The sequence below is a fragment of the Strix aluco genome, chromosome 1 (assembly GCF_031877795.1).
Source record: "Strix aluco isolate bStrAlu1 chromosome 1, bStrAlu1.hap1, whole genome shotgun sequence".
Taxonomy (NCBI): Eukaryota; Metazoa; Chordata; class Aves; order Strigiformes; family Strigidae; genus Strix; species Strix aluco.
The window spans coordinates 139,966,594-139,985,866 of record NC_133931.1 but is presented as its reverse complement, the minus strand read 5'-3'; the positions used below and the strand labels follow the sequence as shown (position 1 = coordinate 139,985,866).

At 38.6% G+C, this 19,273-nt stretch overlaps 1 protein-coding gene across 1 annotated transcript; it reads left to right on the top strand.

The window, feature by feature from the left end:
* Positions 1–14,702: 14,702 nt before the first annotated feature.
* NPVF (neuropeptide VF precursor) lies at positions 14,703–17,301 on the top strand. The gene is made up of 3 exons (XM_074815566.1): positions 14,703–14,843; positions 16,381–16,753; positions 17,258–17,301. Exons 1-3 carry the CDS (start codon positions 14,703–14,705, stop codon positions 17,299–17,301), a joined length of 558 nt encoding a protein of 185 aa, XP_074671667.1.
* Positions 17,302–19,273: the final 1,972 nt, after the last annotated feature.

The following is a 19,273-nucleotide window of genomic DNA, read 5'->3' as shown; positions in this document are numbered from 1 at the left end:
AAAAGCTGCAGGGTTATAGCTGTCACATAGTTTCTCAAACATATCGGCTAATAATGATTTTTGCTTTGTGTTTTTTATGTCTAGCAGATGAGAAATCTCTACTTTCATCTTTAATATTTCCAGTATTGAAATTCATATATGCTCTCATGATCAGATGTCAGGGCCATGAGTAAACTTACCCCCTAGCTTAACAGACAATAAACACACCACAAAGATCCTACACCCTTTCTGAAATGTAGTTCTGTAATGCCAAGTTAATGTGGAGTCACAGACTCTTTTCAGTAATGGAACTGGTCAATAGCTTCCAGTCTGGGGAACTGTCTGCCAGCAACCAAAGCAATATTGCAACAGCCCAGCATGATACTTAAATGGGAAGAGTTGTTCTCTACCATACTGTTTCCTGTACCTTAAAGAATAGCTGTCAAATTGTCACTGACTACAGATCCTCTAGAATATGGCAGCTGCATGTTCTGATAGTATCTGATTGAATCACCTACTTAAGAATCCTTTTCACCTATGTTTTTCCATCAGGAGATGTTGAATCCCACCATCTCACAGACAAGTGAAACAATTGCATTTTCTGGTGAAGTTGTAGCTTTGTTGTAGTTGCAAAGGTATAGAAGTGAGCTGGGTCTAAGCAAAAGTGTAATATATTTTATGAGACTAATCACTGTTGTTAGAAAAAGTCTATACACTTTTAGGCACATGATTTTTTAAATATGAAGTTTAACTGGATAATTGCAATTGTTGGACCGAGAAAAAAAGTAATTAGTTCCATTGGAAAAGGGATGGATTACAAAGCTTCAAGTTCTTCAGATGTATAAACTTGGACTAGTCACCCAGGAAATTGTAAGTTCTATATGGGTTTTGGTCTTTAGGTGTATTATTCCTTGAAGTCTAGGTACAAGAATATAGAGTTGCAGTGCACCCTGATGAAGTGGTAAGGGTTTTGCCCCCAAAGCAGAAAACGAAATGCATTTTATGTATTTCTTTCCTGTCTCTTCTCCCATTCTGATAACAATGTGTTTGTGAGGGCTCTGTTCGTTCACTGTGTACAGTCTATGTTATCACAGGAGCTTGAGGAAAAGCCCCACACAGTAAGATCTCTTTGCCAAATTATTACCCTCAATGCCAACTGCTACACAGTGGAGAAGATAAGACTTCCTTTATTCTGTTATGTCCTACCATGAAGGAAGGGCACAGATCTTGTTTAAATTAATCACACTAAAATTTGGATTTAAAAATAAGCTTTTTTTTTAGAGACTAATACTTTAATATGGACAATATATAACTGGTGTACACATGATAGGAGCAAAGATACTTGCTTCTATTGTTTCTATTAATAAATATATTACAGGAAAACAGACATTATCACCCCCAAAAGTGGGCAAGATCTTAAAAAATGAAGAGCTCAATCTTTAATGCAATCCCCCTTTCTCTCTCTCTTATCTGTGAGTTTTAGTGAAAACTAAAGCTTACAGGAATGTCTGTAAGAGATTGTTTTTGCTCAATTTCAGAAGTGTTTTTCTTTGTTGGCATTCAACGGTTTTACAAAAGAAAATAATGAAAGCAAATAAAACCTGTAACCATACCCAGCAGGACAGAAGTCAAACGAGAGAAAGCTGATGTCTTTGAGCTGACTGAGCCACAATAGACAGGTCTTAACACAGTTAAGCATTCCAGAGACTGCATTAGGGACTGTCAAACCTACCTCACTAACACCAATTAACTGGGAGATAGGGGGATCTTAGAGTTTGGATCAAAGCCTTTCTTGTCCAAATGAAAGATCACATCAGCTTTGAAAGAAAGCTCCAGATGTCTATGGAAAACCCCCAAAACAATCCCTCTTCCATTCAGCTTGTTTTTCAGTGAATTTTGAATTACTTTGTCAAGAAGAACAAAATAACATCCCAGCTGGAGAATGTGTCAGATGTTTCATTTAAAAACAATATGAAGTCAGGAAGCTGGTAGCCAACTTAGAGGGACTGTTTGATCCTTTATCAAGATTCCATTGCTTTTGAGGAAGAGCAATATTAAATCATTCGCTCTAATCAGTTCTCCATCTAAGAACAAGCAATCTTTAAAAAAAAACCCAAAATAAAACAAACCAACTAACTGCACTCTCCTCCTTCATACAAGGGTGTCATGGCATCAGCATGTAGTGCATGATACAGCAAACCACATCCAGGAATAGTGACCTCACTATGCTGTAAGTTACTAAAAAGGTTACAGTGGTTATCAACCAAATTGGCTTAATAGTGTTCCATAAAAAGTTATGTGAATAGTAAATTCAAATATATTTGATGCATTAGTGGATCAGAAAAACTTACCGGAAAACAGTATCTGACACCATGTTCATTGCCTCATCTATTTTAGAGAGCATATAGATGAGCAGATAGCTTTAGAGATTAATACATGCAAGTGCTTCATTGTTAGCAAGGAACAGACATTATTAGGAAACATAAAGAAATGCAATCAAACCCACTACAGACTTTGTTTGGGGGCCAGAAACTGCACACTTAGCGTCAGTGGGCATTTTGCCAGAGTAAGGCTGCAATATGGACTCATCCTCTGTTTACTTGTAATTCCTCACTTATGTTTGTGTTTTAATTCTGAGTGAGAACACAAAGGACACATGAGTTTCTTTGTTATATAAGTGGATCAACAGTCTCAAGTTATTTTAGCATTTGCTGGGAAGGATTTTCAGGCGAGCTTTCATAGAACACTTTAAAATGCAAGATGGCAAGATTAAATTGGTGGAGCAAACAAAATGGATCTAAGCCTAGGCACTGACATAAGTAGGTTTTGTAGCTTACAAGAAATACCCAACAGTTGTAATCTGCTAGTTCAGTAACAAATTCTGCTGTGCTGTACCAACTACATTATGTTCAGAAATAGTTTTGCCTCTGCCTGCTATGACTCTGGGTATTATTTAGACTTTCTGTACAAATATATTTACCACAAAGATGGGTTTATACCAAAGCCAAAGAACAAAGCACTCCAAGTTTTGGTGAAGTATGGATTGAATTCAGAGGTCCTTTTCTCAGCTTCTTTTCTCAGAGGAACAGGAGGACAGTGTTAGATTTAGAATTCACCTGTGGGCAGTAATCTTATTTGGACAGAGATTGGTATGTCAAAGGCACATGCCAAAAACTGCAGAGTGGAAAGCACAAAATGGCTCAAAATACAAGACCTAAATTTATGGTTCCTTTGAGCTGTGTGAGCATTAAATATTTGGATCAGAAATGTGCAGTACAAAATACTGATTTTCAGCTTACTTTGAAAAGAAACAAGCTTTCAGGTACTGTGAACACTTGTTTATACGGTGTTACTGCTGCTTGGTTTTGCTTTGATTTAAAATTACAGAAGCAGAAGTAAAAATATTCTACCCTCTTAAATACCAATAAAATGCATGGATTCTCTTATAAATAAAAAAATCCATAAAATAACAGACTTGGAAATATTCATATAAATATTCTGCTGTAAACAAACCAGTTGACTGAGCAAAATAAATTTATAAATTTAGGGGAGAACAACAGCAGAAAACAATGAGCATTCGTTCCCTTTGGAAACCAAAGTGGATAAATAGGTTTAGTCATCTCTGTCCCAAGAGAGTCTCAAAGGATGCATTTTTTTCAATGTAAAGTGCAAAGAATTGCATTGCATTTCGAATTCCATTTTAAAACTAATTAAAGGTTTGTGCCACTTTCTCTGTGTTGGAATGCACTTCAATATGTACTCAGCTTAAGGCATGTGCTCAAGGAGAACTACTCAAGCACTTAACATCATTAACTATGATTTTACGTGCTTTGCTGGATCTGGGCCGAAATGTATAGAGCATATTACTCATCTTGCAAGTGAATGACAAAAATTAATGTCATCTAGGCAATTAATGAATGGATTTACTTCAGATCTAGGTTGCTGTATCTCAGAGAAGCCTCCTTCTCATTTAATTTAAATGTTCAGGTTATTTAAGTCAGATGTGCAGGGTTATATGAAAGTTTTCAGAGTTTGTTTACAGATGCACCAAAATAGCATCATAAAAATATATTTAGAGGCCAGGTTAACTACCGGGAATATTTAAAATCTGTTTTGATATTCTTTTCTGTCCACGCTGTATTTTTGTTTGTTACTATATTTCACGTTAATGTCATTTGCAATAATTGTTTGCTAAGTATTTTTGATTGCAAGAAAAGAGCTAAAAGCGCAAGTGACAATTCTGATCCCAGTTCACCAGTAAGGCTTCTTACCGTCATATATTTCCCAATCATGTGCCTAAAAAGCTCTCTTAAATAAATATCTCATGCCCCCGTGTGGTTAAATTGAGAGACTGCTGAATAAATCCTTTGGAATTACTTTTTTGTTTCTTTTTATTTGCATACAGCATTGTGTGCAAGGAAACAAAGGAAGAATGATAACCAAACTGCGTAATAGCCTAATTTAAATACTTTACCAATAATGAAGGTCTGCACATAAGAAAAATCTAGAAAATGCTGAGCTATTTTAGGGACTACCATGGCCTAACGTAGGATAGAGTGCACAAAAATCTGACAAAAAATGCTTCACGTGAAATTGCAGTATGTATTGCATTGACTGTTGCTTATGACGGCACTAGCTAAAACCCACTTGTTAACTTCTAGGCATCTTAGGTTTTTAGGTACAGTTTAATTAAAAATACACCCTGAAAATACCAACTTATGATCTTAATCAGTAGATTTAGTGTCAAGGAGGGGGATGTGTAGGCATTTTTCCTAAATAAATGTCCTATCTTAGGAGTCTTGGCAAAGCAGATATCAAGATAGATTTTTTTAGCATATTTCTTCACATCCCAGACTGAAGAATAAGACAGAATGATTATCATGCATCGCATCCAGCATCTTGCTTTTTACAACAAAAAGAAACAAAAAATTCCCCACATGTGACTGATCATATTACACTGAAATGGTAATTTTCTGGGTTAGAATTGGAAATAACTCAGTACTCATAATAAAACTCCCTTTCAATAATTTGTGTTCATCTAAAATCGCAGTCCTGCAGACATGTCTATTATACACCCATTAGTCTGCATGTGGAGATAGAGATTCAGTTCCTCTTGGCCACAGACATACTTTTTGACCTGTAGCAAAATCACTGAAAGTTGTACTGAAAGATGTTGGTAGAGACACTGTGTTTTTCTAAATGCCAAGGTCAGTTACTTCCATCAAAATCAAAAGCTTCTGGGCATCCCCTACCTCTATTCAGAGGCTTTTAACTCTCCTAAGCAGCTCTCCAGCACTGCCGTCAAGTTTGTGATGCCTCTGCTCTCAGTGCTCGGGGTACAATGGATAGATTGCCCAACTGAGCTGACTGTTAGACACTTATATTTATTTATTTGTACTAAGTAATTGTCACAGTTACCTGTGGAGCAGAATACGGCTGTGACGCTACAGCAGCCTAGCACATGACACTTAAATTAGCTACCTACTGTGCTCATCCCCTTTTGCTGTGATTACCTCCCTGCCACACTCACAACTAATCAAATTAACAGTTACGTCCATCTGTTCTGAACCAAAATCCATGGCATGATGTTAGGGTGGGATCAAGCCCAAGACCTGCCTCTTGCTTAGGCCTGGCATCTGCCTGTGATGTACCATGCTGACCTCCCCTCAGCCTTCTATTACTGTGACATCCTGTGTGAGAGGCTGGTGAGATGAACTTTAATTGAGAAATTAATATACAGCAGGGAAGCAAGAAAGCAAAAAGAAAATATGTGAAACTGGGAGTCATACAGCTGTTTGTCATACAGAGATGTGAAATTGGTAGTCATTATGCCCTCCTGCGTCTGGACAAATACACCCTAAATTGAACAGTCTTTAAAGAGACAAAGAGAGGCAGAAAAGAAGTTTCCACCTCTCCCCCCAGCCTCTGGCAGCCTGTTCCTAAAGAACGATTTTAATTTTTTCTACAAAAACAAATGCAAGAGTATAGGGAACTATATGATAGAACTAGGTGAGTGTTATCTCCACTGATGTACTGTTGTAAATAGAAAAATTATCAGCTCACTATTCTAAAAAATTACAGGGCTGTAAATCCACCAGGGGACTGTGGTGATATCATATACTATAAGAGCAAAGCTCAAGTGGCCTTATGCAGTCAACTCAATCCAGCAATGGAATTATAGCGCTATAACTCAAAATTTGCTTAGTTCTTACACTTTACAGAGCAAGGAACTGAGCTTTGGATTGACACCCTGCACAGACTGTGCAGACTTGCTCTTCTCCTCCTCCTCTTTCTGCCTCTTTCTTCCTTCACAGGCACTGCACACAGCTCTCATTGCTCCTAGCACTTCCCTTACAATGCAGCAACTGCCACCAGAGCTGCTTTTCTACCGGGACTAAAACTCCTTGATTTTGTCTCTTAGAAAATCTGTGCAAGGTTCAGGGAATCAAGTAGCAAATGAACTGACTTGCCATCTGATAAGGATTTTGAGGAATGGTGTAATATTAAAACTTCATCCAGTATACGTTTATCTGATGCCCAAGCCAATACATCAAGAATTAAAAAGTGACTCTTACAGGCCATTGCCAGCCCATCCCAGAAATGTTGGGCACTCCTGGTAACTCCTAGCAGGATCAATAAATGTCCTTTACTCATAAATTAGGGACACACTGTGCAAGTTTTATAATTCTCTGTTTTAAAACAAAGTGAGGTTGCGCACAGCTGTTTCAGTATATATGGGCCCCAAGTCAGCACAGCAATTAAACTTGAGTAATTCTGCTTTTTTTCCTCTAGATACTCTCAGTTGAAAATGGCATGTCCCATCCTGTATTCAGGTGATAGATTTGTCCTCTCAGTCTTTTTTTTTTTTTATTTCTTCATGGGCTTTCCTCATTCAGCTGCCCTGAGATATCACAGAGGAGCTGCAGAACAGCCAGTGTATGGGCTCCAGTATTCACCTGCACTTCACCATTCCTAGTCTTCCCATTAGAAACCTTCTGATCCCATGGTCATACCATAGGGATCAGATCTTTACAAGATTCTGTGCTCTATATTTCAGATAAACAGGGATTCACAGACAATTTACAAAAAAAAAAATAAATTGAGAGAGAGGGAAAGTAGTGGAGAAGAGCAACTCTTTTCACAAGACCGTAAAAATTTCAACACTAAAGCAGCCAAGCTGTCCAGCTAGCCTAGCATGCTATCTCAAGCGATATCCAGTACCACATTTCAAAGAAAGCCGCACAAAATCTGCAATAATCAGACAACTGCCTGCATTGTTAATCTTGCCTGTTTTCAGTCAGGGTGGTACCTCTCTTCCCAAGCCCTACTTCAACCAGCTGAGAAGCCCTGGATCCTCTCCCTGGGAGATGGTCCTGGCAGAAGGCTTGCTCCATGGCTTCCTGGCTCCTGACTGGTCCTCATTTCTTTCCCAGGTGAGATGACAGCAGAGAAGTCTGTCAAGCATTTTTCTGGCTCCAGCTTATTTGATGAACAGCAATGGGAGCTGGCAGAAGCTTGGCAGGCCTCTGGAGCTGGCAAGAAGTGGCAGGCTGCCTCTTAGTGGCTTGGTTTGTCAGAGGTGAGTACAGCCCTGGCCCTGACACAGGGGGATGCATGCTTGGAATGAGGCAGAAGTCCACCCCACCTCTTCCCATGCTCATGGTGGTGGGATGGGTACCTTCTGAGCTAGAACTGTGAATTATTATTTCTATACAAGCACTAAAATAATCCCAGTCATGGACCATGGCCCTAGGGTGGTGGCTGTGCCGCTTCACATTCCCTGTCACTTTTCCACAATGTAACGAGATGTTACAGGCCTTGTAGCTAAGACTCAGCCCAAGATTAAGTGATGGCACAATCAGCTCCTTCACCACCACGTGCAAAGTTCAGTTCTTCCCAGTGAAATACTACTTCCCATTCCAGGATACTGTCTAATGTCACTGTCATAAAACAGCAAGGATGAAAAGAACAGATTTTGCTCTACATTTTTCCCTTTAAAAAGCTGCATTAAGAAGAAAAAAAGATAGAGAGAGAAGCTTTATTTCAAATAAGCTGGACCTGCTTCTCCAGCTTTGTCAGTAAAATGCTTGCAGCCTCTTTCTCCTTCCAAGAAACATAGGTGTTTTCCTTTAATTTTTTTCCTCTCCTAAATTGCTTACATTTTTTCCTAAAGGGAAAATCAGACTCTGCAACCCACAATTCAGCTAATAAATAGTGTAATTTTCACACTCCTCAGTGTTTATATACAAGGCATACAGGAACTATTAAATAAGCACAATATTTCTAGAAAAAAATCATTCTGAAAAAGGGGAGAACAAGGAATGAAGGTATCTGTATCTATAACTAACACAGGTTCCAAACTGAAAAAGAGAAGGGGGAACATGGAATAATGAATCTATTAAGAGTCCCTTGGTTAATAGTTAACTTGAATAAAAGCTGCTAATGGTTTTTTAAAGTCCTGAAGGAGTTTTTAAGACATAATTTAATGTTGTATTTTTTTTCTTATGCACTTTCCATTTCTGCCTGTGGACCCTAGATTTAATCAGATTTCTCTTTCTTCTAAGACTTTATGAAGTCTTTCTTGATTTGCAGCCAACCAAAGCACTTTTAATAATGTATGGTAAGAGGGTTTAATTTTTAATAGACAAGAATGGGCTAGAGCTACTACACACTGTAGTAGATTGGTAAGTACAGTATTACACTCTGCAGAGTAGTTAGTAAAAAAGAAGAATGTATTTATATCCCAAATGTTATTGAAAACATGTTTATTTTATTACTAACATGAATGTATAATTGAAGAACCTGTCAAATCCAGAATTATTGTTCACACCTTATTTACCAAGAAGATAAAGTCATTTTCAGCTTGTTACCATAATAACTCAAGCCCCTCATTGTTTTCTGTCTCTCATGCTGTTCTGCTGCTCTAAAAGCTCAAGGAAAAAATAAAAAAAAAACTATTAAAATGTGAAGTACACATTCATATCCTGGATTCAGCTAATCAAGGGGCAAAATATCTTCTAACACTGGAGACCAATTCATAGGCATTACTCTTAAAATAAGATTATTTGTACCTTGATATTTGCATGCATTTGTCCTTTGTTTACTACTACCCAGCTATCAGGAAAGCTCAGAGCTACATGTAGATGAAAATCTGGTTTAAAACTGAAGGTCTGATTCTGCAAATCAGAGAGGGCTGGTTTGTAAAGGTTGTTTTTCCTTACCAAGCTATAGTACACAAAGAAGGGGGCTTTCACAGTAACTTCCTCTATTCTGCAAAATCCCAAAAGCTGAGCTAATGCCTCATTAATCAAAATAGAAATTATCACTGCGCCCACAGTAACTGTACAGATGTTGAGGCTTTATACCTGTGGTATTTCAGCAGAGTCACTCCTGATTTAGTATTGGTTTCCTAACAAAATGAGGCAAATTTGTTTCTCTGTGCACAAACATGTGCCTGTCAGTCATCCTTGATAACTTTCAAGTCTAGAAGCCAAGTTCAGTTGAATTTGGCAGGGAGAAGTCTTGCTGAAATTCCACTTCATCATAACAGGCATGGCAAGAGAGGATATACACGCTGTTCACGCAGGGATCCTACAGTAAGGTTAATCCTTAGTGGACCTCAGAGAACACACACTGTCATTTACTCTTCAGTTACAAAGTCTCGAGAAATCAAGCTTCACTGGTTCCCCTGATCACTGAAATATTTATTGTCAGTACGAGAGGAACACCAGGCCTACATCCGTTCAGACTGGAGAAGAGAAGGCTCCAGGGAGACATTATAGTGGCCTTCCAGTACCTAAAGAGGCCTACAGGAAAGCCAGAGAGGGACTTTTTACACAGGTATGTAGTGATAGGGCAAGAGGTAATGGCTTTAAACTGAAAGAGGGTAGATTTAGCTGGATGTAAGGAAGAAATTCTTTACTGTGAGGGTGGTAAGGCACTGGAGCAAGTTGCCCAGAGAGATTGTGGATATCCCCTTCCTGGAAATGTTCAAGGCCAGGTTGGACAGGGCTTTGAGCAACCTGGTCTAGTGGAAGGTGTCCCTGCCCATGGCAGGGGAGTAGAACTAGGTGATCTTTAAGGTCCCTTCCAACCCAAACATTTTATGATTCTATGATACAGTATTGGGATACTGAGTGCAGAGGAGGTATGACTATCTGCTTAGAGTCATATATATTCTGGGCAAATACACCTTGGATTGTGCACCAGAACTGAAGCATGACACACCAAAGCCAGCACAACTCACTGCATGCCATAGAAATGGGTGAAAAATGAACAGAATTGCTTGCCAACAAAAAAAATTACACATTTTTAAATCTTCTTACTTCAAAATGAGCCATAGAATAGGTCATATAATACATAATGGCAAAATGAATATATTATGAATGATTTGTCACTATGGAAATGCGCAGATGCTTATTAGTGGCATGAGTCATATAACATGCAATTTTCACACAATATGTTGTTAATAATGGATAAGGATTTATCAGTATATTCTTATATAAAGAAAGAGTAATATTAAAACTTGTTCTTTCACTGGAATCAAATAACTTACTCTGCATTGAGTTGCTTATGAAATTGAGCTACTCTTGCCATTACTACTAATTATATTTTAATGTTAAATGTTTAAAGTAGATATACATCAAGTCACTGCAGTAACTCATCACAGATCCGCTAAGCCAAAATAAATGTTCTTTCCTGTGCCTACCTACACTAAATGAAGAGAAAAAATGAAGCAAGCACTACATTGTTCTGGTTTGTAGCATGCAGCACCTGTAGGAAAACTCTTAAAATTGCCCCTACCTGTGAGGCTTGTTTCACATGTAGATGGGAGGGCTCGCTTCTGTTTAACTGGGGAATTTTCAAAACAGATTTCAGTTATGGTCAAGTCCTCTGAATAGTTTGGCTGATGAGTGATGTAAGATAGCAAGACAAAACAAGTGTGGGACAAGAGGCTAGGAACTCAGAAGTTGTTTTCAATGATATTCAGAGCCCACTCCCCTAAATACGCCTTGATCAGATCCTTTGTGGATCAAGCTGGAACAATTCAAGAATAGACAGCCATCTTCCCCAACACTGTTTGTTGCAACCACAAATGTGTCTTCCCTCTGCAAATAAATAATTTTAATAGATCATGCCAGGATGCCTCAGCTGCCTCAGTTTGAATTCACTGGGGCAGCTTATGCTGCTACTGAAGGTGGTCTAAACACAGCAGAATTTGCAGTCACATTGATGAAGAGTGCTCATATTAACCATTTTGGTACTTGAACGCTAGGGTTTGACAAGTCCTTCCTCAAGAAAGATAATGAACGATCATTGTAAGTGCTTGACTTGAAATTTCCAGAGTTCCTGCTGTAGAGCCATCAAAGGTAAATTAATCCATAAGAAAGTACAGGGACGTACAACCCTCTGACTGCCTGGCATGCAAAACACCTGAAAACTTCACTTTATGTTGATTAGAAAATCAACATACATAGGAGACAAACTGAATGTAAGAAAGCCTGACACAGCTTAGACAACAGCAATACATTTTCCTATTCTGTCTAGGGAAAACAGAATTTGTATTTGTGCCAAAAAATGCAGGAGAGTTTTTGGATGTTGCCAATTCCATTTAATTTAGAAAGTAAATATCTTTACACAGTTAATTGAAAGACCATTGATTAAGAGAGGTTCATAAACCAGCAGCTAGGTAAAATGAAAACCCAATGGTAAATGACCACATGTTAGATAGATATTAGCACATGAATTGCATTCATTATTATCTTTATTGTTACCATAAAGAAAAGGAACTTGGAAAATCCATCTGTTTCCACAGATGGAAGCCCCCTGACATGAGGCTCCAGAGAGTCAGGAACCCATACTCAGACCTTGGTGAAAAGAGACAATTGCTGCCCCTGACCTGCCAGAGCACAAAGAGGACATGGGCTCCTTTTAGAGGTCTTCTCCACTGACATCCTTCTTTTATTCCCTCTGTTTTCCAAAGAATTTGGCCCAGATATGCAAATACCAAAATTTTGGCATCCCCAAAACTCTGTCTCCCTGCCAAGAATATTTAGTATTTTCAAAAAAAAAAGAAGTCACCTACTCTGAGAGGAGGGCTAATACCAAGGCACTCTGAGGGCAGATGATGCTTTCTTACTTGCTACACACATTTGTTTATGTATGCACATACAACCACTCTTCATGAATCATTACTGGTCCGGTATCTTTTCCCTCCCCATCTACCACATCCCACCCTAAAACAACGTCTTGCAGAACAGTCTCAGAGAATGCAAAGGGGAAGCATTGCCCCTTGAGACTATGCAGAACTGTGCTTATTCCCATCATACGTCACTTTTTCCAGCAGTTTTCTGAAGGAAGCACCAGATCTTTGAACCCAATATTTTCTGTTGTCAGCCAGGGCCAGAAGGATTACACATAGCAAGGAAACGAAGAGGAAATTAATGTAAATAATGTGTACAACAACAAGGAAAAGCAGCACACAAAGCCAGTGACTGATTAAAATGCATTCTTTTCTCACAGGGTCTCCTAATTAGCTTACTAATACCATTCTCATCTATTTTAACAATTTAATGGTCTCCTGTCACATAAAAAATGAGCAGAATCTTTCTGCTCATTCCTTTCCACCTGGGGATGTTCACTTCAGAGAAACTGTTCCTTTTTCACTTCCAGCTCTGTCAGTGGGATTTCCCTCTCCCCTGGGAAGGGAGGCACATCCCCACACACACTGTGTCAGGCAGGGTCACCTCAGGCACCAGTAACAAGCCATATGGGTAGACACTTCCCTCCCACCCCTACCCCCCTGCTCAGCTCTCCCCACATAGCTGTGATTCCAGATGTTACCTCTACATCTGGCTCCCAGGTCAGCACTCTCATCTGGCTGACCCCTTAGTCTGAGACCCAGTGGGTTCACTAGAAAGTGTAAGAGTCTGGTAGTAGGCATTGTGCAACATCTCCCCAGCCCCCTCATGTCATCCTCCCCTCAAGGAGGTTCAAATTCCCTCTAACATTGCTTACCTTCCTCACCTTCAAGGAGACACCCCCAACAGATTGTCTTCCTATCCTCAATGATCCCCAGTAATTATAGGAGTTGGTGGAGACAGGAACCATGTATCTATGGGGAATGGGGGCAAGATAGTCCAAGCCTGGAGAACAGGGGCTTGCTGCTCCTCCTGCTATTGGATAAGGACTAAAGTGTGGAGAGGGAAAGAAGTTGTTGTTATTTCTCCTAAGGAGATCATTTATTGGCATTTATTTTTCTTCTTTTTTCACTTTAAGTGGCTCTAGTAAACAATTTAGGTGATAGGTTTAGTGTTTCCTGTTATCTTGGTCAAGTTAGAGTAGCAGTCATGTCGGAGCAGTTTCCAACACTCAACCTGAGGTTCTCATGAGTCCGAGAGGAGGTCTGAGTATCTTGTTAGCTCTAATACTGATTAAGGCCTTCAGGATCTCAGTTTCAGAGAATCTGAGGCAGAAATGACTCCATGCATGCCACACAGCTTTAAACCCATAAAAACAGCCAACTTAATTCTACAATGAGGTTACTTGCAAATCCTTCAGCTTCACAGGGCAGTAAACACAGTAATATACTGTCAACAGATAAACAGTCCATACTATCCATACTGCCCAGAGCATAAAACATGTCCTCTTGGGACAACTTTGCCAGTGCTCTAATGGAATGGACATTTTACAACCCTGGTGCTGAATTGCAAAATAACTTGTCTAGAGTCCAGTTTTCCGATGTGAGTATTTACCATGAGCAGTCAGATCTCCTATGTGGCTGATTTTAAGTATTAACATATGAGATTTAGGCAATCATTACAAGAATTTAAAAACAACAAATAGAAAAACAACAGAATATGCTTTTTTTATGGTAGCCTGGGTCACCAGCCTATCTAGCAACCAATTCAATGTGCACCTCAAGGGCACATTTAGTGTGCACCCTGAATCCCCTTCTGGGACAGAACATGCACGGGCAGTCCAGTGCTTTCACCAGGTGTAGCAAGGTGGCAGATGCCTTTTCAAAAACGGCTGGTGGAAATTTGGCCTTAAGAATATAGATGTAACATAACCTTTGACATTTCTAAAAACTTAACTGATGTGCAGGGTTTTAAAAGCGTGTTCCTAATTCAGTGTGAATGCAAATTAACATGTTCCATTTAGAGCATAGATGCTATGTACATCAATAGATCTCATTGATGCATAACATCTCTTATGACCTGATCAACAACTTCAATAGACAGCACTTGATTTCAATTGGCCAGATGTTCCTGGTTGTACATAACTAAAAACAAGCACTAAACAAGCAGGTCCAGAAGGATCATTTAAGAAGAATACATACATGGAGAAACCTTCCTTTCACAGTCCTTCTGAGGACACTGATACAAAAGAAACAAGATGGCTTTGTCTACTGGTGATGGAACATTGTGATTGTTATGGCTCTCAAATTTAGCTAATTAAGACATATTTCACCAGAAGAAAATATTTGTAAAGTCAGCGTGTCCCTAACAAGAAGCTATGTTGGTTAAAAAGGTTCACAAAAGAAATTCCCAACATTCTTCAAATATATTCAAATTACTTCCCTAATTAATATTAAGAATTGAAGCTTTTGAGTCTGATGTCATAGGGAACAAAATCTTTTTGTTTTCTGAACATATAAAACGATGGCAGTTTTCTTTTCTGTACAGATTTTGAGCTCTCTAAGTAAGCTTAATTTGAGAAAAATGACAGTCATTTCAACCAACACATTTATTCTATTTGCTTTAGCTACAGCGGTCTTTCTAACATCAAATAGTATGTGCCTAGATGAACCGATGAAGTCCAGTCTGCAGAGCAGAGAAGATGATGATGATAAATATTACGAGGTAAGATCTGTATTACTATGACATTATCTGGGGGGACTGTGGGTCAGATCTTAAGTGCTTTGAATTTTTTGGCAAAGGCTCTTCCAACCTCATTGCACAGTATTCAGCATTATAGCACTAGCAGTATGAAAAAAGCTCATTGAAATAATTGTCAGGAAATTCATTTTCTCGGACACACATACTGTGCAAATCAATTCATGTTTCAATTTTCTTGCAATACAGCCTTACGATTAGGTTGAGACTTTTCCTGAAATGTTTCTTACTTACACAGTGGGGCCTCAATTAACATTCCTGTCAGGCATTTTATGCACATAATATAACAGATACATTATTAATCCAAAATTAATAAAGGCATGCTTGTAATACTCAAAGAATAATGATAAACAGAGAACATTTTAAATCTAATATAGCTAATGGTCTTAAAATACTACTCTGGAAATTGACTATAAAAATATCTTCGCGGGGTTGTACATTTATTATGTCTCAATAGATGCCAAATGAAATTTGCACAGTTCATCTGTATTATTTTCCTTGTCTGCCCTGCAAATACTCCCTGGGAAATGAGAGCCAACCTCTCCTTTTGACTCATCATCATTGGTGTAATAAAGATCTTTCAAACCACAATACAACTTTAATTACGCTAGTGAAATCCTCTTCAGGTCTTCAGCTCACTGTCTTCTATATACTTCTATATACTTCAGAAAGGGTGTGCAGGTGCATCAGAGGGATAGTTTATTTAATGTTTTAGTCATGGAGTATGAACTAGAATGGTTTATTCCCCTTCTCTCACAGTAGAAGCTCTCGGGGAAGTCAGTAAACAGGGACAAGGAACTGAAATTAGGATTAGTAGAAATTGTGTTTTTAACAAATTAAAAAACACATTTGCACATATTTGCTGTTAAGGCTTGGAAACTTATTTTTGTCACAAAAATAAGTGATTTTCAATCTGCCCAGGGAAGGAACAGTGCTATATAAGAAAGGGTCATGATATAGCTATTTTTCAGGCAACAGCTGCCCTTTACATCACGACACAGGTAATCTACTAGGCTCAGTTCTGCATTGTGTGCCAGCATAGACACAGAAAGTAGATTTTGTGCTGGTTGCACAAGAAGAAGCCCAGGAGCTCCTAATGCATCTTGTGTACTAGTGAAGGACTAAAGCAACTCAAAGCTCAGGGCAATCTCTATGCTGCAAGGCCAGAACAGACACGATGTGGACTTGACCCAAACTCTTGCCATTCATTTCTCTGGCTATTAGCCTGGCAGGATATTGGGTCAAAAGCATTCACCCAATGCTTAGGAAGAAATGAACTATACCTTCAGGTGGGCTGTCCCATCCTCCTGTTCATCCAGACCAGAGAAGTAGTTCATATTACAATGCAGTTTAGCAAATACAGTTAAAAAGCATTAGATATCCAAAAAAGAGTATTACTCAGCAGCTTTCTAAGGAGATATGAAAATGAATACTTTGTGTGATTGGTAGCTGGAGTAATGTCCTGTAAAATGATAGTATCCTTTTTTTAATTATTTTTCTTTAGATTAAAGATAATACCTTGGAAGAAAAGCAGAGGAGTCTCAATTTTGAAGAAATGAAAGACTGGGGATCAAAAAATATAATTAAAATGAATCCTCCTACATTAAACAAGATGCCAAATTCCATTGCTAATTTACCTCTTAGGTTTGGAAGAAATTATCCAGAAGAAAGAAGCATTAAACCATTTGCCAATTTGCCTCTGAGATTTGGGAGAGCTTTTGGAGAGAACATACCTAGACATGCTCCAAAGGTATCACACAGGCTTGGGAGATCTCCACTTGTTAAAAGTGCCAGTCAGTCACTTCTAAATTTGCCACAGAGATTTGGGAAGTCACTGTCTGTCGATCTGTCTCAAGACATTCAGGAATCTGATCCAGGTAATACTACACAAGTGTTCAAGCCATTAAAATGCATATTAAAGCATAGGTTAGTGATGATCAAATACAGGATTTCCTCAAGGGATATCTATATGCATTTCAATATGAGTCCAGTGTGCCAAAAGAAATATTTGCAGTTCATCAAATCAAAAATCTCACCACAAGAACTAGTAGAGAATCTTTTTATGAAATCTTTTCTAATGAGAAGATGACAAATAGCCAAAGCCAAAAATGTTCATATGACAAGATTAGGTTTGAAAACACTTTTTTAGATCAGGTTTCATTTTGAAATGTTTAAAGCTTTGACGAAAAAGGTTCAGAATCATTAAAATATCCAATTTCAGCACTATAAAATGACCAAACAAAATTACCTAAAAATTACTCTTCCATTTTCTAAATTTATGCAAATTAGAGTTAAAAAAAGAGAAAAAAATCCAAGATGAATTGCAGCATTTTGAAAATTCCAGGTTTTCTTTCATCTGAACCTTTTTTTTTTTTTTCCAGATTGTTTTACTGAGACAAAGTTTGAGATTTTCATTCCAAGTTAAGATGAAAAATTTTTTTCGACATCTCAGAAACTTTTTCAGGATTGGAAAAATATTTCCTGCTCATTACTAAGAAGAATTTAAACCAGCTCTTTAATAACAGTCCTTCTTATCGTATCTGCTGATTTATCTGAATATGCCTATTTGTCTCGGAACCAAGTTTCGGTTGACTACCCCTGACTTGCATCTGACACATGCATAAAGTAGTTCAGGCCAGGAAAGATAACTCATATATCAGAAGCCAAGATTCTTTCGTATTTAATTTGATTCCTTTCATTCCTTTCTCACTGTCTCACCTGATTATAACAGATTTTGTTTTATTTGTCTAATATTTTTAGGGATATGAATTCTAACAGTTATGTTAATCCTGGAGTGGAATCATGAAGACAGAATCTGAAAGACTTGCAATGTGTTTTCAAAACTAAAGTCATGAAGAGGAAACATATGAGAACTGAAATGCAAACCTGTCATCATGTTATGAATAATGTATTTATTCTGTACAAACCCTTGATGTATAAGGCAATGATAATTGTAGTGACTGTTGTAGTAGTTCACTTCAGTGGCAGTGTAGTATAAATTCTATTTACTCCTGTGCAACTTATGTCCTGTTGGCTGTAAAACCTAGTTTCAGAACAATGGCTATACAATTGAAAGCATTTTAAGCAAAATTAAAAGAAGCATAGTATGAATAAAGAAGCATGGCACAAATAAAAAGAAGCCTACAATGTGAATAACAAACAGAAGCAGTATCAAAACCATCAGTACCCTTTGAGTCATATGCAGCTAAAGAAAATGAAGAAAAATGTAGAGAAAGCACTTTTCCTGTTGTTTATGAGTCATGTTAGATATAAATCTGAAAGGTGACTTGTCAAGAATTTGCCACAAATAAAACCTAGCTTCTTGGACCCCCACAGAGGAATAACATCTAGCCAATGTCATATCATAATGCAATTATCTTGGGTTTTATATCTGAGATAATGCCATCCTTAACGTCCTATAAGATCTGCCCTGTGGGTGTCCTGATTCTTCTGTTAATGTGAATGACATTACAGCTACCAGATACACATAAGCCCATATTTCCATTTCGTATTTCTTATGAAAAACATTCCCTTCTAAGTGGAATATTGTGTGTTTAGGCTTCCTTCAAGTTTTCAGTAAGTTGAGTTTTCAGTAAGAGAAGCTGAATTCGCACCTGTTACAGGGAGCCAAATCTGGTGGACTACAGGATCTGAAGGATTCTTTCTTCTAGCCCTCAGATGCTGCATTATCTTGACACCATGTCCAGCCAATGATGGGTGAGGCATCCCCAAAAAAACACACCACACATACGTACACACACTATACAGCCACAGTTGACTACCAACAGACAAGAGAGCAGCACCTTTACAGTCTCCACATACACACCAACAAGCCTGACATAAACATACAAATGGGCTGATCCTTTTCTCACTCACAGGCTAACCAAACCAAGAGCTCGCTAGCAGATCTCCCACCAAAACACAATCAAACAGGTCCCTCCAGTAGCTGTTCCAGACCTGTGGTCTCTCCAGCAGCTGGCTCTCAGACCCTTGGTCCCTCCACTGTCCCAACCTATGGTCTCTCTGGTAACTGGCTCCCACACCTCTTCTGTTCACCAGCTAGTCCAGCTTTAAATTCATATTAGAATCACACACACAAATGGGTCCCTTCATCAGCAGCCCTTAGATGGTCAATCTGTTCAATAGCTGGTATCCAGACAATCCGTCTCTCCAGTTGCTAGCCCTCAGAGCTGCAGGTCCCTTCGACCCTCTGTCTTTAAATCCAGTGGCTGGCACTCAGACCACTCACACTACTCACCACCTAGCCTGGCTTGAAATTTGCTAGCAGATCACACACACACATGCACACAGAATAGAGAGCACACTCACATAGGAAAAACATTCAATTATTGAGTTTAACAAGAAGGTAAGACACTGTGATGACCGGGTACAGGGCA

Coding starts and splice junctions, on each gene's coding strand:
- NPVF (XM_074815566.1), top strand. CDS start 14,703: ATGACAGTCATTTCAACCAACACATTTATTCTATTTGCTTTAGCTACA. Junction 14,844..16,380: donor ATGATGATAAATATTACGAG/GTAAGATCTGTA, acceptor ATTTTTCTTTAG/ATTAAAGATAATACCTTGGA. Junction 16,754..17,257: donor CATTCAGGAATCTGATCCAG/GTAATACTACAC, acceptor TTTTTTTTCCAG/ATTGTTTTACTGAGACAAAG.